A 22,273-nucleotide genomic window follows, 5' to 3' on the forward strand; every position below is an offset into this window, starting at 1 on the left:
ATTCTGCCCAGACACTGAGGTCCAGCACCGAGGGCCTTCTGGCGGTTCCCTCGTTGCGAGAAGCCAAGTTGCAGGGAACTAGGCAGAGGGCCTTCTCGGTGGTGGCGCCTGCCCTGTGGAACGCCCTCCCAACAGATGTCAAAAAGGAAAACAACTACCAGACTTTTAGAAGACATCTGAAGGCAGCCCTGTTCAGGGAGGCTTTTAATGTTTAATAGATTGTTGTGTTTTATTCTTCTGTTGGAAGTCGCCCAGAGTGGCTGGGGAGACCCGGCCAGTTGGGCGGGGTATAAATAATAAATTATTATTATTATTATTATTATTATTATTATTATTATTATTATTATTATTATTTGGGATGTGAAGGGAGAAATAAAAGCTGCAGAGGAATTCCTGAGCTAGCCAAAAAGACCTGGCCAAGCTAGGGCCATTAAGAAGCAATAAAGGGCCATTGGCATTGCAAGAGAACTGTGTGTCCCCCTTTGCCCTGAAGTGTGAACAGAGGCTGGGGGGTGGGTGGGAAGGTTGCCATGGTAACTGGATACAGGTACGTAGGTAGTCCTGTTGGTCTGCAGTAGTAGTAGAAACAAAATAAAAAAAATCCTTCCAGTAGCACCTTAGAGACCAACTTAAGTTTGTCATGGGTATGAGCTTTTGTGTGCATGCACACTTCTTCAGATACACTTCTTCAGGTAACTGGATGTGAGGTGACAGGAAAAGAGAAGTTTTTTTTAGCAAGGTGTTCTGGGAATAAGAAGGGGGGAGAAGGAGGACTTAGATCCATCTTTGGCAGGCTGGCTGAAAGCTGACTGGGAGAGATGCATTGGACCAGGCATCCCCAAAAGCCCTCCAGATGTTTTGGACTACAATTCCCATTTTCCCCGACCACTGGTCCTGTTAGCTAGGGATCATGGGAGTTGTAAGCCAAAACATCTGGAGGGCTGCAGTTTGGGGATGCCTACATTGGACTCTGTGGCTGCAGTGCTGTGGGGTACAATCCCTTCTTGAAATGCTGTAAGACCTGCACTCCCTTCATGCAGACTGAAGGTGTAAATAGGCGAACAAACCATATTTCTTAAAGCTACAACAGTCTCTGCCATGTCTCAATTTCTGCAAAGGGACACAGCCCCTGGGTGAGTGCCTGGACACTTGCCACCACTCGTTTGTAACAGTATACACACCACAAGCAGCATTCTCTCTATCGAACTGCCTTCAGACGTCAGGGATGACAAAATCCTTTGCCTCTAGCCATCAAAGTGCCTTTCTGTGAGGTCTCTTTTATGTCCTACTGAGTCCTCAATGATTATCTTTATAGTCGGCAAAAGGCAGAGTCTCAGGACAGCTGGTGGTGTCTATTTAGAGAAGTAAATGTACCAGTATGTTAGAGAGAGAGAGAGAGAGAGAGAGAGAGAGAGAGAGAGAGAGAGAGAGAGAGAGAGAGAGAGAGAGAGAGATATGTTGGGGTCAGAGTCTATGTTATCCTGGTCAGAGGGACATGGGGGGCTGTGTGGTCTAAACCACTGAGCGTCTTGGGCTTGCTGATTAGAAGGTTGGTGGTTCGAATCAGTGCGATGGGATGTGCTCCCATTGCTCTGTCCCAGCTCCTGCCAACCTAGCAGTTCGAAAGCATACCAGTGCAAGTAGATAAATAGATACCGCTGTGGCAGGAAGAGAAACTGTTCCCATGCGCTCTGGCACTTGTCATGATGTCTCATTGCACCAGAAGCGGTTTAGTTATGCTGGCCTTATGACCTAGAAAGATGTCTGTGGACAAACGCCGGCTCCCTCGGCCTGAAAGCGAGATGAGCACCACACCCCATAGTCACCTTTCACTTAACCGTCCGGGGGTCCTTTACCTTTACCTTATCCTGGTCAGGAAACTTTCTCTGGCCAATGTTTGATTGGTTGGAGTAGACGGTAGAGTCTCTTTCTGCCCCGGAACATATTAGAAAAAGAGTAGCTTTTAACCTCCTCTTCCTTCTATGAGATGTGAAAAAATAGGGTGGAAGGCTATGGAGTGGGTACTCATTTCATATTTGCTGAATCAAAAGCAGCACATTGCTCTGGGGCGAACTGGTACTGATTTCCTCATGAAGCTGAAGCAAGCACATATCTTTTAATGGGAAACAGCACCAACCAGGCTGAAACATTCTGCCTAATGTGCCGATCAGTGGCTTCCTAATCCTTCAGGACCTCTGCCATGCCTCAGAAAATTAATGTTTGGTTTGGTGAAGCATAGGGGTGGACAAACAACAGTTGGGCACTTTTATCTAGCATAGTCAGATATGAGCAGCCCTTTATGAGTCTGGAATAAACTTGCATTCCTAACTTAAGGGAGATTGTACAGTAGATTCCAAACACTGGTTGCAACCCGTGGAAATTATAACACCAGGAAACAGGCTGGGAGTACTTTTTGGCGACAGAGCCCTAAACAGAGGACTCGTTTGACAGCCGGCTTCTTTCTTAAACAACAGCGGTCCTTTGTGCGAGTGATAGGGTAGAAACATTGCAAAACGCTGTGACTTGGCATAGGAAGTTTTCATTATTTATCTATAAAACGTGTGAGTCCTTTGTGGTGAAAAGTAGAGCTCAAGGTGATTTGCAGCCAGTGCTATTTTTCTAGGAAAAGAGGTGCTGGAGCTCACCACGTACTTCTCCCTTGTTCTCTTAGAATGGCATCTACTTGAGAGGTGCCGAAGCTGAGCTCTGGTGAGCTCCAGCTGAAAAAAAGCCCGCCCCTGTGTGTAGCCAAAAAAGGAACACTGTATTAAATTCTAGTTTAAAATGCTTTCTTGATATTTCCAAAGCCAGAGGAAATGTAGTAACTCCAATGCAAGGTAAAGGTAAAGGGATCCCTGACCATTAAGTCCAGTCGTGACCGACTCTGGGGTTGCGGCGCTCATCTCGCTTTATTGGCCGAGGGAGCCGGCGTACAGCTTCCAGGTCATGTGGCCAGCATGACAAAGCTGCTTCTGGCAAACCAGAGCAGTGCATGGAAATGCCGTTTACCTTCCCGCTGCAAGTATTTATCTACTTGCACTTTGACGTGCTTTCAAACTGCTAGGTTGGCAGGAACTGGGACCGAGCAACGGGAGCTCACCCCGTTGCAGGGATTCGAACTGCCGACCTTCTGATCAACAAGCCCTAGGCTCTGTGGTTTAACCCACAGCACCACCTGCTCCAATCTCCAGTGCAAATAAGTCCAAAAGAACTCAACAAGGTTAGATGGGGTGGGGGTGGGGAGAGAGAGAAAAGAAAATGCGAGACCTCAGGGGTGCATGGGAATCTGTTTGTTAGGGCCCGGCATGAACGAAGAGACTCTGGCTCAGTTGTGCCTGAAAAATGTATTTTGAAAGGAGCAGCTTATGTATTATTTAACAAGCTTATGGACCTGAAGTTACTTAGATGTTCAAAGCCTGATAGAATAGGTAGATTTTCACCAGCTCTCTGAGTGCTAAGAAGGATAACCTGGCAAGCCTCCCTGGAGAGGACATGAAGCAGTTCTTGGCACCACAAATAAGAGTCCTTTCTCAGGAGCCCATAAACTGACATCATAAGGAGCTGTATGCAGAACAGGGTCTCCCAGATGTTCTCTGGCTAGAGGGAGGTTTCTGTGGGAGATGTTCTCAAAGATACTCTTGACCTAAGGCCGTTTCTGAAACACAGTACATGATTGCAGCATACATTTTCTTCTTGCACAGCATTATTAAGTAACTTTGCACGAGGATATAGACACTGGTGGAACATTTTACATTGCTATGTGTCAGAGGGCTTGGTGTGGCTACTCTAGAGTAACGACTCCAGCATGGTCTTTTAAGGCTTTTATTAAGTGCTGATTATTTACAGTGTTCAGAGCAATAAAAATGCATCCTTAAGGTGAGGTGTCAGAACTCCCGAATGGCGATTGGCGCGTTTTCTTCCAGCACCACAACTTTGGCAGACCCAACCTCTTCCCCCTACGTTTGCGTCGCAATTCGGGAGTTGGGGGGATTGGCCTCCCCCCCGTGCGTCCAACTTCCTGTCCCACCTGAGGCATGGGCTCCACAACCCTGCCTGAGCCTCGGACACCACTTCCTGACTCTCCGCTGGAGGCAGAGCTCTCCTTACTCTCTCCAGCGCTTGGTGATGGGCTGGAACTTAAGATGGGAGGGACTTCCCTGTATCCCTTGTCCCTCACATCCACCCCCCTCCCAGGCTCCTCTCTCCCCCTCCCTAGTGGCTCTCTGCTTGCTGGGGACGAGTGAAATCCCAAGAAGTCCGTGGCATCCGAGCCTGTGGGTGTGAAAATTTCCCCCCAATCCTGCGATCTCTCTCCTTCCCCCTGAGAAGACGGAAACCCCAAGAAGTCAGTGGCATCAGAGCTGGTGGGAGTAAAAATGTTCTGCCAGTCCTCTCCTGCCTCTGACGTCGTCGACCTCGGTGAAACCCACACCTCTTCTTCCGTGTCCTCAAATTCCGCTTCCCATCTCCATGGGGAGCTGCTACCTGCTATCCCTTCCTCCTGCTCTTCCCCCTCTCCCTCCCTTTCCATGTGCCAGGGCTTGGGCCTGTGGGGGAACAGGGCGTGGAACTCTTCCACTAAAAATTCCTCAGGTACTTCCGTGGCCGGTATCCACTCATTGTGGGATGGCGGAGTGTCCTCCCATGCTATCAGGTACTCCAGCCCTCTCACCCCTCTCCTTGAGTCTAAAATCTCAGTTGCCTCATTGAGCTGTCGGGCGTTTCCCGTCTCCCCCCCTCCCTCTGGAGGTTGATCGCTGTCCCTGAACCTGGTACTTTCCCTGTACGGCGACAGCAGTGATCTATGAAACACTGGGTGCACTCTCATGTCCTCCGGCAGTGCTAGCCTGAAGGCTACCGGGTTGACCTGTTGCGTGACCGTGAAGGGGCCCAGCCTCCTGGGTGCTAACTTTTTGCATCGCCCCCTGGTGGGAAGACCTTCCGAGGATAACCAAACCTTGTCCCCCACCCTGATGACCTCTCCCGGCCGCCTGTGGCGATCTGCCCCCTTCTTGTACGCTTCCTTGGCCCTCTCCAAGTGTTCTCTGAGCTGCTGGTGCACCGTCTCCAGGTCCTCTGCCCAATCCTCTGCCTGTGGGCCCTCTTCCTCCTCCTCCCCCTCCCTCTCCGGGAAAGATCTGAGGTCGCGCCCGTAGTTGGCCTTAAAGGGCGACACCCCTGTGGAGACGTGCACCGCATTGTTGTAGGCAACTTCTGCTAGTGGCAGGCGATCCACCCAGTCCGTTTGCCTCTGGCTGACGTAACATCTCAGGTACTGCTGCAGAATGGCGTTGACCCGCTCCGCCTGTCCATTGGTCTGCGGGTGCCGAGCCGTCGACAAGCTGACCTCCACCTGCAGGAGGTTCATTAGCCGTCGCCAGAACCTGGAAACAAATTGGCGGCCACGATCCGAAATAACTCTTAAAGGCAATCCATGCAGTCGGAATACGTGGTCCACAAACAGTTTGGCCGTCTCTTCTGCCGAGACCGCCCTGGCACACGGTATAAAGTGGCACATTTTGGACATGAGGTCCACCACCACCAACACTGCGGTCTTGCCCCTGGACGACGGCAGGTCTGTGATGAAGTCCATGGACACTACTTCCCACGGCCTGTGCGGTGTGGCTAATGGCTCCAGCAAACCTGCTGGTGGCGCTCTGACCACCTTTGCTCGCTGGCAGGTGTCACATCCCCTGACATAATCCCGAACCTCCTCCCGCACCCCTGGCCACCAGAAGTGTCTCATGACTAGGTGAGTGGTTTTGTCCCTTCCGAAATGACCCGCCGTTGGGTTGTCGTGCATCTGCTTGAGAACCTTACCTCTCAGCTGTTTGGTTGGGAGGTACAGGGCTCCCCTGTAAAAAAGCAAACCCCTCCTTTCCTCAAAATCTTTGGCCTGCTCCCTCCCCCCTCTCAGGTCTCTGAGGATGCGGGTGGCAAATTCATCCGCTGCCGTCAGTGCTGTGAGTTCTGCCTCGCTCACCACTGCTGCACCGCATGACCATGCAGATGGGGGGAAAACGTGCCTGGGTGCTGGTGGCAACTCCTCCTCCATGTACTCTGGCTTGCGGGAGAGGGCATCCGCCCTGACGTTCTGCTCCCCCGGGATGTAGTGGATGGAGAAGTTGAAGTTCGAGAAGAACTCTGCCCACCGTATCTGCCGCTGGTTGAGCACCCTGGCCGTTCTCCAGAACTCCAGGTTCTTGTGGTCTGTGCACACCTGGATGGGGTGCTTGGCGCCCACCAGGAAGTGTCGCCAGTGCTGGAACGCAGCGTGGATCGCGAGAAGTTCCCTATCAAACACTGTGTAGTTGCGTTCAGGCTGGGTCAGCTTCCTGGAGAAGAAGGCACAGGGTCTCCACTCTCTGTTGGTGTCCAGTTGCAACAGAATCGCTCCCACAGCTTTATCAGAAGCATCTGTCTCCAGGCGTAGGGGCGCATCCTGCACCACGTGGAACAGGTGCTGGTCTGAAGCGAATACTCTCTTGAGGCTTTCGAACGCTGCTTGTGCCTCTGGTGTCCACCTGAACTTCTGCTTGCCTCTCAGGCAGTCGGTGATGGGAGCCGTGACACGAGAGAAGTTCTTGATGAACTTCCTGTAGAAGTTAGCGAAGCCTAGTAGGCGTTGGGCATCTTTGCGCGTCCTGGGGCTGTGCCAGTCCAGGATGGTCTGCACCTTGTCCTTGTCCATCGCCAGCCCCTTGTCTGACAGCTTGTAGCCCAGGAAGTCCACCTCCTTGGTGTGAAACTTGCACTTCTCCAGCTTCACATACAGGTGGTTGTCCTTCAGGCGCTGCAACACCTCCCTGACATCCTTCACATGCTGCACTGGGTCATTGGAATAGATAAGGATGTCATCCAGAAAGACCAAGCAGTTCTTGAAGAGGAGGGACCCCAGGACGTGGTGCATGAAGGCCTGGAAGCAGGCTGAGCCCCCTTGCAACCCAAAGGGCACCACCAGATATTCAAAAGAGCCCAGAGGCGTGAACATCGTGGTTTTCCATTCATCGCCCTCCCGGATCCTGATCAAGTTGTACGCCCCTCTTAGGTCTAGCTTGGTGAAAATCTTGCCCCTGCGTGCCGCTGTCAGAAGATCATCCACTCTGGGCATGGGGAAAGCCACTGGCTCTGTCACTGAATTCAGCCGTCTAAAATCCACCACCAGACGGCGCTGTTGCGTGTCTTTCTTGTCCACCCAGAAGACCGGGCTGCCCCCTGCTGCCTTGCTTTCTCTGATGAACCCCCGCTTGAGGTTCTTGTCGATGAAAGCGCGCAGATCCTCCAGTTCCTGGTCTGACATGGCGTACAGCTTGGCTGGGGGTATCGTTGCCCCAGGCACCAGGTTGATCTGGCAGTCAAAAGGCCTGTGTGGAGGTAGGTGGTCGGACTCCGCTTCGCTGAAGACCTCCTGCAGGTCCCAGTACGGCTTGGGTATCGCCTCACCCCCTTTGACGTGCATGGTGGCCACCGTGGCTATCGGAGGCCCCTCCCCTGGTTGGTGCTGCATGCAATGTTCCAGACAAAAGTCCGACCCAAACGTGATGCATCTCTGGTGCCAACTTATGGAGGGGTCGTGGCGCGCCAGCCAGCTCATTCCCAAAACGATGGGGGGGTCTGAGATGGTCGTGACGTTGAAAGCCAGTGTCTCTGAGTGCCTTCCCACTGTCATTCTCATGGGGGGGGTTTGATGAGTGATGGCCCCTCCCAGCAACTCTCTGCCATCAATGGTGGCCACATGCAGGGGAAAATCCAGCTGCAGAAGTTGGATCTGGTGCTCTTCTGCAAAGTTTCTCGAGAAGAAGTTGGCTGAGGCACCACTGTCAATTAAGGCGAGGACTGTCAGGGGATAGCCATTTGGGAGCGTCAGTGTGACTTCTAGAACCACTCCTGCTCTGGGAGGGGTGGGCTGGCTCTGCTCCTCTCTGTGCGGGTGGGCGGGCTGGGGCTGTTCACTGCTGACTGTGCCTGGCTGCTGCCCCTTGTCTCCTGCAGCCAGGCTGTCTCGTTTCCCTGCTGTGGTGCTACGTCAGTGGGGGAAGGTACAACCGTTCCCGCCTTTCCTTGCCACTCTCTGCGATGAGGGCAGTCTCTGACGCGATGCCGGGGGGAGTTGCAGAGAAAGCAATTCCCGCCTCTTCCCTCCTTGCGTCTTGGCGCCGCCGGGGTTTGAAAAGCCCGCGCGCGCGCTCCCCCAATCTCCATCGGTTCCGGCTCTGGGCTTGGTCTGGGCGGGTCTGGGGGCGGTCCCTGGGGTGGGGTTTGGTGATGTGGTCTGTCCTGAGAGCGTGGGAACCAAGGTTTTGCTGCGCGCGTCGCTTGTTTGTCATACCATCTGGATTCCTGTCTCACCCCCACCGCTAGCGCCGCTTTGCTGAGCTGATCCATAGTCTGCGGTCTAGGACCTCTTGCCAGCTCATCCTTAACGTCTGCATGCAAACCCAGGTAGAAGGCTGATTTCACTGGCTCACTGTTCAGATCCCACCCCAGTTTGTGCACCAGCATGGTGAATTTCGCCCAGTAGTCCCTAACTGTCGATTTTCCTTGGGTTAAGTCATGAAGCTCCTGTTTAGTGGCCTCCATTTCACTGTCGCTAGCGTACATTAATTTTAAAGCTTCTAGAAATAAAGTTGCGTTCTTCATGCAAGGATTTTTTTGCGCGATGAGCGGTCTTACCCATTCTCGGGCGGCCCCCGTCAAATGCTCTATGATAAAGTAGACTCTGTGCGCGTCATCTGGGAATTCTGCTGCATGCAATTCCAGCGCATAATTTATTTCTGTCTCGAATCCGAGGTACTCCCTCGGGTCTCCGCTGAACTTGGTGACTAGGCTCTGTCCCCTTCTCACTTGGACTAGCTGCGGCTGGGGTGCCCCCCCACCTCTAGCGGCTTTCTCCTCTTCCAACTTTTTCTGCAGGTCTAATACCATCACCCTTAGCTGTTTCTCAGTCTCCTCTTTTGTCCTCACCTGGTCCACCAGCTTGTTCAGCTCCTCCTGCGCCCCTCGCGCTTCCTCCTGAGCGGCATGCAATTGCTGCTGTGCGTGCGCTGTGAGGTTCTGTAGCTCCTGCTTCGCTGCTTCGGCCTCCAGCCTCCAATGCTCAGCCTCTTGAGCGCTCATCGCTGCACTCCAAAGTAGCCAAAAAAAGATTCGGGAGTTGCTGTCAGAGGGCTTGGTGTGGCTACTCTAGAGTAACGACTCCAGCATGGTCTTTTAAGGCTTTTATTAAGTGCTGATTATTTACAGTGTTCAGAGCAATGAAAATGCATCCTTAAGGTGAGGTGTCAGAACTCCCGAATGGCGATTGGCGCGTTTTCTTCCAGCACCACAACTTTGGCAGACCCAACCTCTTCCCCCTACGTTTGCGTCGCAATTCGGGAGTTGGGGGGATTGGCCTCCCCCCCGTGCGTCCAACTTCCTGTCCCACCTGAGGCATGGGCTCCACAACCCTGCCTGAGCCTCGGACACCACTTCCTGACTCTCCGCTGGAGGCAGAGCTCTCCTTACTCTCTCCAGCGCTTGGTGATGGGCTGGAACTTAAGATGGGAGGGACTTCCCTGTATCCCTTGTCCCTCACACTATGGGTATAAATTTTCTGGATTTGCTGAAGTCTGCGTTACTTGATACGCATCTGCAAGGAAGCCAACACTTGGTGATAGTTTTTAAGTCATCTGCTCAAAGCTGGGTGGGGGTGGGGGTTAATGCTCCTTTAATGGGTAAACATTTATTTATTTCTGGCTAAATAATTGTTGAGAGAAGCTTGAAGTCATGACTGCAGCGAAATATGGCTGTGATCCACCAGCACTCTCTTTCCAGTGCAGAAGAAACTGCTTTAGTATCAGTGTAATACTGTTGGGTTGTTGTTGTTTTTTAATGTTGTGGGATGTGCAGGAGTTATTATTTGAAATTAACAAACGGGGCTGGGGAAAGGAAACATTGCCATCTGATGACTTTGAAGCCATTTTCATATTTGTGTTTATAAGGATGCTTAGACCTTCCAGGTTACCTGCAATAAGTAAGAATCCCTTGTGCTCAGAGATGGAAAGCTTTTGTAAACTAAGAGTTTAGGTCACTCTCCACACACTTCCTGTTGATTTGTCATATACAGCTAACAAGATATGTTTGGGCAGGTAGGCTAGTAATTTCTGTGAACAGACTTTAAAAGTTGAAGAAATCACCAGTACTATTTGGAACTTTTTCTTTTTTAAATGAAGGTTCAACTGCCTTAATATTCTTGACATGTGCCCTTTTCGCTTTTGTTTTTGTTAAAGGTACGAACGCTATTTGTCAGTGGCCTGCCTCTGGACATCAAGCCCCGGGAACTCTATTTGTTGTTCAGACCATTCAAGGTACCCTGCTATTGAACTTGAAACTGAAGTGCCAGTGTCCTTATTTGCGTAAATACTTGTGGTTCGTTTACTGTTTGTTATAAATGATATAAATAATATGTAATTGCCTCTTCCGGAGTAGCAGACAGAAATTCAGACGATGCTCCTCAGTATCTGGATTTTGGAAAATGTTGGGATGCAGTCTATCATGATATCTTATTTCAGATAAAAACTTGGCTGCAATGACTTTCCCATGAAGTGAAAGTTGGCCAAGAGCCCATGAATAGAGTAATTATAAATAGCATACTGGTGTGATCAGGGTTTAAAGTTGTGAATGCTAACCTCCAATGATGATAGGGATTTGGAGTAAGGATTCGTAAGAAGGCTGAGCGACATGTAAAAATATGAACACACTTATGTATGCTTCCTGCAAGCATACATGCATATTCCTGGTTGCTCCTTGGAAGTCCCCCAGCTCCCAGGCCAGGCAACAGAATTCCCGCAGTCCAGCCTGGTTTATTTTCTGCTGCAGTGCTGGTTTCTCTTAGGAAATAAACCCCATCTTCCAAGTTTTAACTACTAGATGTAAAAATGTCCCAACTCCAGACTTCCTTAGTACACGTGTCTTGGCATTATGTATGTAGCAAACCAGGGGCGTACCCAGGATCAAAACTGGGGGGGGGCAAGAGTGGGGAAGAGAGAGGGATGGAAGGAGGGAGGGAGGGAAGAGAGAGAAGGAAGGAAGGAAGGGATCGGTGTGTGAGAGAGAGAGAGAGAGAGAAGGAAGGAAAGAAAGAAGGAAGGAAGGAATGAAAGAAGGGGTGAGAGAGAGAGAGAAGGGAGGGAGGGAGCGAGAATAAGGAAGGAAGAAAGAGGGGGGGAAGGAAGGATGGAGTTCCTGTCCGCCCCGCCCCCCCCCAGCTCAGGCTGCTCAACACCCCTCCCACGTTCCTGTCGCTGGCTGCAGCCGCGGAGGGGGCAAAAACAGCCCGATTTCAAGCTGCTTCTCGCCCTCCCCACATTCCTGTCGCTGGCTGCAGCCGCGGAGGGGGTGGAAACAGCCCAATTTCCATAACCCGCAGTGACTTTTCCCCTTCAGTTTTCGGAGGGAAAAAGTGTGGGTTATGGTCCGTAAAATACGGTAATTTTTTTTTTTTGCTTCTGGGGGGGGCAGCTGCCCCCCTGACCCTCACTGGGTACGCCCATGCAGCAAACTGAATCTGGCTCGCTAATGCTGAAGTGCCTTGACTACCTTCATGTTCCTGCTTCTGCTAGAGGAAGAGAAATGTTCCCCTTTCATACTTCCCAGCAGTTGGTGTGTCTTGGGGTACAACTACTTTTCTGTTTCCCTCTGTCTCAAAGGCAAGATGTGCACGTTTCCCATTTTCAGACCCTTACAGACTTAGACTATAGATTCACTAAATTTCAGTTTCTGGGTCTTACAGACATATTTGTAATGATTTTAACATCCCATAAGTATTATTTTTGCTTCCAGAGGGCACCGCAAATGTCCCATCACTGCAGAATTTGCATACAAGGATAGCACTGATTCCCGCTGCTTTTAAGAAAACCACCAGTGGCTTTGTGACATATTACTCTTATCTCCACCCTTCTGCCAGACCTGTTTACATGCCTAAGAAGCACACCTCACATTTAGAAAAGGGGAAGAGCCTGCCATGCTCAGCAGGCCTGGCCTGGAAGCGAACAGGTCAAGAATGAATTTGAGCAGGAACTACCATAACTAGTGTCTGAAATTGAAAACGGAGAGGCAGCATGGGATTTTTGGAAGCAGAGACAAGAGGGAAAGGCATCCCAAGGGCAAGAGAGGAAGTAGAGCCCCAGAAGAAGAACAAAACCACCTGGATAGGGAAACTGGGACAGGAAGTTGGCCCACCTTTCTCAGCTTCTGCCTATCCTCATGGTTACTTCACACACACACACTCTTTGGTGTGCATCTCACTATTTGCTTAAAATCGCATCATTAGCTTTCCTAGTAAAGCTATCTGAAGATTCTCTTCCACGTGCATTCCCTTTGACCTGCTTTTGCAAATTATCAGCTATATTCCTTTTATTGCTAGCAGAGCAGGGATTTAAATTTTCCTCATCTTTTACATTAAATCCTCTGACACCCATATTTAATTGGACAGAGTGGACACCCTGTTCTCTTAGACCTGGGGTAGCTAACCTTTTTTGGCCTTCTCTCTGCCTCTTACACCCACAACGCACAAACCCCCTATTTGATCACCCCTGTTTTATACCATTCCAGAATCTGTATCACCCTTTATTTACATCTGTAAGTAGACACTAGCCTTGAATTGTTGATTCTCTTTTAAGGAGTTTTTAAAATAATAATAATAATAATCAAAGAACTTCTCTAAACATCCAGTGTAGTCATATAGTAAGCCTGGATTTAAGAATGCAGATATGTTACATATATGTTACGTTTGAATGTTCCACCAACTGTATGTGTATATATTTTTAAACCACCCTCCTTGCACATGTGATTGCAGGGCAAAGTGTTCTAGACTCTCGTCTTCTGCCTTGTGTGCAGATTTGCCATATTCATTTGTTCCCTGAGGCATTTGGTTCGTCACTGTGTTTATATGAGAAGGGGGACATTCAAATGTGCGATGATCCTGGTGGAAAAGCTTGTACCCAGGCAACAAAACCACAGCCGTACTGGAGTACTACTGTAAAATTCTGGATATTCTAATAATTCACAGTTTGGATGGGTTTTACAATGCAAACCTTCACATGTTTACCCAGAAGCAAGCCCTACTGTGCTCAGAATTGATCAATCATTTTATTTGCATGCTCCCTTTCCAAAGTTAAAACCATGCTTGAGACAGCTTACGACATAAAAAGTTACATAACTACAAACATAACCAAAGTAGTCATAAACAATAAAACATCAAAAAGTACACAACCAAATTGAACAATTTCCACATAACTTGTAACAAGATCTAAAAATAAAGATACAAAAATTAATATCAACAACAGCAAAAAACTCCAAATAGACCCCAAAGCGTCTGTTCAGCAGCCTCAGCTTTTGTAGCTGGAGTCAGTCCGGGCCCTGCCCTCACAGACCAGGTGAAAAAATGCCTGCAAGGCAAGGAGCAGGTCTTCCAGGACTTACAGCCAAGACAATCTCTCAAAAGGGCTTACTTCTAAGCAAGTGTGCAAAGGTTTTCAGGCTTGCTATCTTTGTTTAGTGCTTCTCTCTCAAACAAGAACAGTAGGCAACATGTATTTCCAGCAAGAATAAGTACCCCTAAACCATGCTGTTAAGCCCACCTTTAGGAGTTGGGATAGAGAAGAAGAGTTCAGCTCCTACTGTTAATAATAAGACTTCTGTCTTGGAGCCAAATGAAATATCTTGTATCTTTCCCACAAACCTTCCTTTTAAAGTTTGCTGTTTCTAAGTATAGCCAAATAACAAGTCACTCAGGGGAAAATGTACTGTACTGTATCCTGTTTTTATATATTCACATATATTTATCTAGCATTGATCTTAAATTTTCTCTTGGCCAGACTGTAATTTTTATTTCTTCCTGCAGGGTTATGAAGGCTCCCTTATTAAACTCACATCTAAGCAGGTAAGCCTAATACACAGTGAAATCGTTAACATAAATGTCAGCAGTGTATGGTTAACGTGAGAAATTCCAAACTAAGGAGATGGCATGAAATTTTGGCACAAAGTTTCAAACACCAGAAAACTCCTGATTGTATTCAGTCTAGATTCACCTTGGCTTTCTTGTGGGTTATTAAACATTATGTGGAATTCAGCAAAGATTTCCAAAAGCATCATACAGTAACGTTAAAGAACTACCAACAGGTTAAAGTTAATAAAGTATCTGCCTTTTAAACGAAGGAAAACCAAGCCTTAATGTGTCCATTGCCTTTTAGCACAAAACAGCCATAAAAAATAAGCAATTATACCTCGTACTTCCAAGCACACCACTTAAAACTGATAATCACCAACGTTCTGTTTGATTAATCTTTTAATTCAGTGGATTACAGTCATAGCTGCCAAGTCTCCCGTATTCCCTGGGAAACCCCTGTTTTTCCAGCCGTTTCCCGCTGGCAGCCCGGATTAAAAAAACCTCCGGATTCTTACCGGCCCGGGGAGGCTCCTTCTGCGCATGTCTGGAGTCTCTGGACATGCACAGAAGCGATTTCTGGTGCCGCAGCCATTTTGGAAATGGGCAGAGCATGCGTAGAAGTGACTTCCGGTGTTGCTCTGCCCAGTTCCAAAATGGCCGCAGCACGACTTCCGGTGCCGATCCCGGATTTTTCAATCTGGGAGTTGGCACCTATGATTACAGTAGCTGCAGCAGTATGTAGCTTTTTTTTATTAAGGGTTTTCTTGGTTTACAAAGATATATGCAATGTCTCTCTTAGCATTTTTACAAATCAGTTTCATTTGTTGAGACATTGGTGAGGAGAGGGGAAGGAAAGTAGATGGGGGGAGGGTGTGGGGGTGGTGGGGTCGGGTGACGATGTTTCTATTTTGCTTAATAAGTGTGTGTGTGGGGGGGGGTTTGTCAGCATCCCTTGTGTAGGTTCTCTGCTGTTGACTTGTGTTCCTTTGATGGTGAGAGATGTTGGGGTTGGCCTAGGATATAGTTGTTCCTTTGTGGTTAGCTGTGGTAGTCTTTGTTTTGTGTGTGAGTGGGGTGGGTGGGTGTTTTGGGTCAGGTTAACCATATTGATTCGTATGCTGTTGGTGGATTTTTGTCATTGTCTTGTTGGGCTGTATATGTGATAAAGGGGAACCATACCAGGGTGAAGCTGTCTTCTATTTGTCCCCATGTCAGTTTCAACTTATTGGTTAATTTTTCTAGTAACTTTTTTATCACTGAAGTGTGAATATTCCTTTCCCTGGGTTCTTTATTCACCCTTCAACAACAATTCCCCACCCCAACCTTTTATTTTCTCTTTTTCTTCCAGCCTGTGGGGTTTGTTAGTTTCGACAGTCGCTCAGAAGCAGAAGCTGCTAAGAATGCTTTGAACGTGAGTATTGGTGCCATATGAGAAGCTACTGGGTTGTGTTACAGCAGAACAATGTGGTGCAACTTCTACTGGCCGTGTAGCCCTTGAGACTGCAGATTTTGTTGTTGTTGTTGTTGTTGTTGTTGTTTAGTCATTTAGTCATGTCCGACTCTTCATGACCCCATGGACCATAGCATGCCAGGCACTCCTGTCTTGCACTGCCTCCCGCAGTTTGGTCAAACTCATGTTGGTAGCTTCAAGAACACTGTCCAACCATCTCGTCCTCTGTCGTCCCCTTCTCCTTGTGCCCTCCATCTTTCCCAACATCAGGGTCTTTTCCAGGGATGGGGATCCCTAAATGCTCATTCATATGAAGAACTCTCAAAGCATAGGAAGTTGAGAATGGGGTGGGGACAAACAGAACGCGAGGCACAGCCGTGCAGAGTATTGTTACAAAGCAGTCCCCGACATAATAAAATCGCACCACATTTTAAAACTGGAATCGTCCAAAATTAACAACAGCAGCAACTATAGTGCAGGCAATCCTGAAACCCAGAGCAAGCTTAACCCAAGACTTCCAAATACCGGGAGAACAGGGATGTGTTTTAATTAGGTGATGGAAGCCCATCACGGATGTGGACATCTGTACCATGGAGGAACGGTTGTTAAAATGATTGGACTTAGCTGAGATGGCAGAGTTGGCTGTAGCTGGGGAATTGTCTGTAGCTGGAAATAGACAACCCTCGCCATTGATGCCACCTGGCCCCTACATACCTGCTCTTCCAGGGAGAGTGCTGCTCCATCAAGGACAGCCTGAATGCCCGGTTCCCATAACTGAGAACCACCCACCAACAGGACCAAAGCTGTCTTAGTGCTGAAACCAGGTCTTAAGCGGAAAGGGTCAAGAGAATGAGGAAGTGCTGTACATACAGGGGTCACCTCAGTTTTCAGAGGCCTCATTGCGTTGTGTGGAATGAAGCAAACAGGCTGCAAGTGTGAGGCACAGTTGAGAAGGGATGAAACGTCACCTCAGACACTACGTTGCCAAAAACCTGAGTGTGTGTGTGTTTTACTTTCACCTGTGTAGATGGGGAGAAATAGAATATTGCATTAGTATTTTCACTTAATAGCTTAATCCCAGTGAGAGGGATTTTGCAAGAAAGTAAAAAGGTTCCTGCATTCTGTGCTACCATCCTCTATCCATCATAGTGACGGGCATTTTCCTATTAGTCATGGGTTATACAGGGCAGAAAATACCCCTTCTATGCTAGGGCTGAGGAGCAGGAATATTACACTTAGTCTTCCTTCAGGTGGCATTAGGTAGAGCAGATGTTCCCTTTTGTGTTCTGCCAGTGAGATTGCTCAGATATTGTTGAGTGCAAGCAAAGTTCAGCCAAGTTTAATGTACCTTTGAAACGTGTTGGAAAGACAAGGGTTTTTTAAAGTTCTCGGTGCAGGAGGATGGATATTAGTTCAGAAGAGGACTAACATAGCTTAAGAACCCAATTTGTTATATCTGTAGCGAGGAGTTATCTCTCTTTATAAGAGATTTGACTGGATATATTACGCTCACACCTTAAGTACAGAATCGTAATGAACAATTTTGGGGTTCTGTTTGCCAGTCCATATGCAAAATGCTAAAGCATACCTCTAATCCCTGGTGGCAGTGCTTTCCCCCCTAGAAAAATAGGTGGGACCCAGGTGGCGCTGTGGGTTAAACCACAGAGTTTAGGGCTTGCTGATCAGAAGGTCGGCGGTTCGAATCCCTGCAACGGGGTGAGCTCCTGTTGCTCGGTCCCAGCTCCTGCCAACCTAGCAGTTCAAAAGCACATCAAAGTGCAAGTAGATAAATAGGGACCACTCCGGCGGGAAGGTAAACGGCATTTCCGTGTGCTGTTCTGGTTCGCCAGAAGCAGCTTTGTCATGCCTGCCACACGACCCGGAAGCTGTCTGCGGACAAACGCCGGCTCCCTCGGCCTATAGAGCGAGATGAGCGCTGCAACCCCAGAGTCGGACGTGACTGGACCTGATGGTCAGGGGCCCCTTTACCTTTACCTTTTATTCACCATGAGGTTAATCACAGTAAGTGTCACACTTTTTAACAACAACAACAACAAAAAAGGTGTACCCTTGAGTACCCCCTGAAAAAAAAACACTGCCTGGAGGTATTCTGCCTGAAATTTACAGTCTTTTGACTGAACATGCAATCCTGTAAAGTGAATTCCCCACCCGAGTAAGCAGGCAGGGATATGTCGATCTTGCTTTCAGATGGCTCTGAATTAATCTGTCTGTCTGCAGGTTTGCATAACTAAAGGTGCATGCCTCGGGCATTGAACAGAAACAAAAAGCGTGCAAAAGTAACACTGACTTTTCGGTCTGCATTCGTCATGCAGACTAAGTAAGCTTCCATGCATTTCCTTTTATTTTATGTAATTCTATCTCTGCTACTCATGGAATACAGTAGTTGCAAACCATTCTGCAAGGCAAAAGAACCCCCCCCCCAAGCCCATCTCCATTGCAAGTGTGCTATAGCGGTTAAGAGTGTTGGACTACCGGTAGGACCTGGGTCCTAGACATGGGTTCAGTTTCCTGCTCAGCCATGAAGCTCACTAGGTGACCTTGGGCTGTCACCTAACTCACAGGGTTTTGTGAGGATAAAATGTGACAGGAGAGAGCCTTGTTTTCTTTAGTACAACTAACTCCCTCTGATGCTGGCTCTCCATGTCTGTCTCTCTGGCCCTTCATCCAATGCACTCTTTCCTCTCTCTCTCTGTTCTACCTCACCTCCTCCCAGGCTGACACTCAGGCTATTCATGGTGACGACCAGGGCTTTTTTTCAGCTGGAACTCACAGGAACTCTGTTCCGGCACCTCTCAGGTGGCACCATTGCCATTATAAGAGAACAAGGGAGGCATTCTGGCACCTCTTTTCCTGGGAAAATAGCACTGGTGAGGACTCACCAACGCAAGTATATTACTAGCTTGCCCATGCTCTTGAGTTTGATAGAGGAGCCCTTCTCAGCGTCCCAACTGTAGTGGAGGCTCAGTTGATGGAGACTGGAGAAAGCTGTTCTTTTGTTCTGGGAAAAAAGGTCCTGGTACTGTGTATTCTTGAGTACCCCCAGAAAAAAAAGCATTGAGAGAAAGGAACTTGCTCTGTGTCCACACCTAAATTGTGGAATTCTGCTTGGTGCGGTTTGTCAGGCATTCTGTTATTTTTGTGCTTGTTTAGGCTAGCTTTTTTCTGATAGGTCAGATTTTTATTTGTTGCTTTTGTTTAACTGACGTACCCGTCTCTGTCTTAAGCATATTATATTGTTTTATAGCTGGATTTAATTGTTGTTAGTTGCCTTGAGTAGTGCCATGAGCGCTGAGATTATAAGGAAAGCCTGCTGGATCAGGCCAGTGGCCCCATTTAGTCAGCAACCAGGGGCCAGCCAGATGCCCATGGGAAATTGCAAGCAGGACCCAAATGCAGCAGCACTCCCCCTTCCTGCACTCTCTTGTAACTGGTGGAGGTTCATAGCTGCCAAGTCTCCCGCTGGAAAATGCGGGATCAGCAGCAGCGCAGCACCGGAAGTTGCTTCTACGCATGTCAGAAGCGACTTCTGGTGCCGCTCTGCCCGATTTCCGGTGCCCCGACATGGGCAGAGCGGCACCCGAAATGGAGTCTCCCTGGCAGGTAGGAAATCCAGGGGATTTCTGGGATTTTTTTCTATTCGGGATAACAGCGGGAAACGGATTAAATTCCAGGGGTTTCCCGCGAAAAATGGGAGACTTGGTAGCTCAGTGGAGGTTGAATATAGCCATTGGGGTTTGTAGCCATTGTTGGCCCTAACCTTCATGAACTTGTATAATCCTCCTTTAAGCCTTCCAAGTTGGTGGCCATCACTGCCTCTCGTGAGGGCAAAGGACTAGGAGGATGAGATGCCAATGCTAGTATAAATAAATACATTCAGTAGAAGATGGGGAATGTCTTTGCTACGTGACTGACTTCAGACCCATTGATTTTAGTAAATCTTATACATGGCTAAGCTTTCTGTGGCTCAGGGTCACTGAATGAGAAGCGCAAATGGCTTTAGCTTTGTGAAACTGCTCCAAGCCATTCTTTCAAATGTTCCTGCGTAGGCTACCTTGTAGGAATTTTGCCTGATAATGGAGTTGAAACAATGCAGCTCATTGATCTTGTCAACATCAGGTTATGGATGAATGCAGACAGATATCTAAAATGTAGCTGCCCTGTGCTTGGCGGCGGCGGCGGCGGCGGGGGGGGGGGAACCCACCCATGATGTGAAGATGATCTCTTGGTGCCGTTGCTGTCAAGTGATGACAACTCATATGTGAGTTCTCTCTACATATTGGCAATCCTTTAAGTTGTACCCAGTACTCAGGAAAGCAGTAATAAAGAAGTGTGTCTCCAAGCATATGAGGAATGAGTTTCCCTCAAAACTGATCACCCCCAGCAGCACCTTGGAACTGGGGAGAAGCATTTCTGAAGAGCAGAATGCCTTAGCTCTAACACTGATCTTGTTTGTTTTTAAAGTACTGTGGGTTTTTTTTTGTCTTGTGTGGGTGGGAGGGGAGTTAGTTGCCAGAAAATATAGTTATATTCTGTGTGTACAGAGTTAACCTCATTATTGATGACCCTCAAGAGCAAAAATATCTTGAGTGCAGGGAACAATTTTTCAGACTAGGATAAAAAAGCATGCAGCAAGTACTCTGGTTCCCTAGTCTGTTTTTCTGTCTTCATTTTTTATGTACAATGTCTTCTTGGCTCTGCTAATCTCCAGGGATAACAGCGAAGCAGAGCAGGATACAGACTGCCTTATATGGTGCTGATACTAAAGATGTTTTAGGAATGTGACTTGCTCTAAAGCCTATGGCCCCAGTTTTTGCTGCCAAACAAATTAGGTCATTTAAACTTCTGAGGTTTTAAAAGGACGTTGGAACTTTAATTTGGAACAAGAAACTGATGTGTGGTTTTTTTGTGTTGAATGGCTCAGACTCCCAGGGAGTTTAGGTTTGTAATTTTTTTCCAGGCTTCTTGACTCTTACTTGCTGGTTTCTGGGTGCATTGTTTCCCCCCACCCCCTGGTTTAAAGTGAACTTTAAGGCCTGCTAAAGATCATATACGTACTTCAGTTTGCATTAAAATAATACTGGTCCTAGAATACAACACACGTGAGCCTCACAGCTTCACTGCGCATGAACAATGCACCTCGAGGTGAGGTGAAGTTGTGCTGTGAAAAGTTAATCTTCCATCACAGTTGGCTCAGGCATCTTTGTCCATGATTGAAGGCTTGCCACATTCAGCCAAATCAAGAAGTAACCACGCTTTCCCTTGGACTGTACCATTTCATGCTGTTATGTATGAATGCTTCCTTGTGGTGGTGGCGAGCTCTCTAGAAAATCAGCACATCTCTCTGGGCTGATAGCCACTGGATTGAGAGATGAGAGTCCCAGTGGTCCCCCAAACTAAGGCCTGGGGGCCGGATGCGGCCCAATTGCCTTCTAAATCCGGCCCACGGAAGGTCCGGGAATCAGCATGTTTTTACATGAGTAGAATGTGTCCTTTTATTTAAGATGCATCTCTGGGTTATTTGTGGGGCCTGCCTGATGTTTTTACATGGGTAGAATGCGTCCTTTTATTTAAAATGCATCTCTGGGTTATTTGTGGGGCATAGGAATTCGTTCAATTTTTTTTTTCAAAATATAGTCCGGCCCCCCACAAGGTCTGAGGGACAGTGGACCGGCCCCCTGCTGAAAAAGTTTGCTGACCCCTGGATGAGACAGTGACGTCCACTTCACCAGCCTGGTTTGGGATCTATTGCCCAAGGGCTCCTCCCTCCAGATCTCCATTAGTGACCATTCCATGTGTTAATGTAATTTGATTGTACTTGTTGCCGTCTTCTTTTTGCGGCATCTGTCACCTTGAACCTTTTCAGAAGCAGGACCCAGGATCCTCCTTAAACAGAGCACAATAGGACCACTTTTTAATCCCAAGCTGCCACATGGGACACATTTCAAGCCCATGTTTATGTTGTAAACATTGTCTGGAACTCTGTCCGCAGGAGAGGAAGCGGCTGTGGGGAGGCAGTTCCAGAGGGAAAGTGGTGTTGCCTTCTCTCATCTTCAATTTCTGCCCTCCTGATGTTGCTTTTCAATACTTTTAAAGGCTGAAACTGATGTTAATCTGTATTGTAGAATTAATTTAGCTAGGGCACCTCATTTGTCATTTTAATGCAGACCCTCTTGCACAGTTGTAGCTAGGGGGTGGGGGTGGGCCTAGCCGGGTTTTTTGCCCTGGGTGAGGTCTCCAGAGGGGCGCTATTGAGGCTCCCAGCCTATGTCTGCACTTGGGTGGGTGGGTGCCAAACTGGGTCTTTGACCCAGGTGAAATAAAGCCTGGTTTTGCCCCTGCCTGCTGAATGCCAAGAGAGAGTTGAGCAATATGTTGCTGGATTTTGCCTCATTATAGCTAATTAGAGGGTTCCAACAGAGTACAGTCATACCTCGGTTTAAGTACGCTTCGGTTTGAGTGCTTTCAGTTTAAGTACTCCGTGGACCCATCTGGTACGGATTAATCCACTTTCAATTACTTTCAATGGGAAAGTTCGCTTCTGGTTAAGTACGCTTCAGGTTAAGTACGGACTTCCAGAACCAATTACACTCATACTTCGGGTTAAGTACGCTTCAGGTTGAGTACTCTGCGGACCCGTCTGGAATGGATTAATCCACTTTCCATTACTTTCAATGGGAAAGTTTGCTTCAGGTTAAGTATGCTTCAGGTTAAGTACGGACTTCCGGAACCAATTGTGTACTTACTTAAACCGAGGTACCACTGTAGTTGTTTTAATGGGTGATGGATTATTGGGTTTTAGACCCAACGTGAAATCTCGTTTAGCAGTACACATGCAAGGAGAAGCTATGTCCTTGGACTTACACATCCCATGGTCC

General features: G+C 48.1%; 1 protein-coding gene across 2 annotated transcripts in view; it reads left to right on the plus strand.

Moving 5' to 3' along the window:
• The window catches only part of RBPMS (RNA binding protein, mRNA processing factor), a 93,904-nt gene that overhangs the window by 36,825 nt on the left and 34,806 nt on the right, over positions 1-22,273 (plus strand). For both annotated transcript variants that reach the window (XM_060269199.1, XM_060269198.1), the window contains exons 2-4: positions 10,269-10,346; positions 13,883-13,921; positions 15,276-15,338. In XM_060269199.1, coding sequence (XP_060125182.1) covers positions 10,269-10,346; positions 13,883-13,921; positions 15,276-15,338 — 180 coding nt within the window. The remainder of the gene's footprint in view (positions 1-10,268; positions 10,347-13,882; positions 13,922-15,275; positions 15,339-22,273) is intronic.

Source organism: Zootoca vivipara, chromosome 16 (assembly GCF_963506605.1).
Source record: "Zootoca vivipara chromosome 16, rZooViv1.1, whole genome shotgun sequence".
NCBI lineage: Eukaryota > Metazoa > Chordata > Lepidosauria > Squamata > Lacertidae > Zootoca > Zootoca vivipara.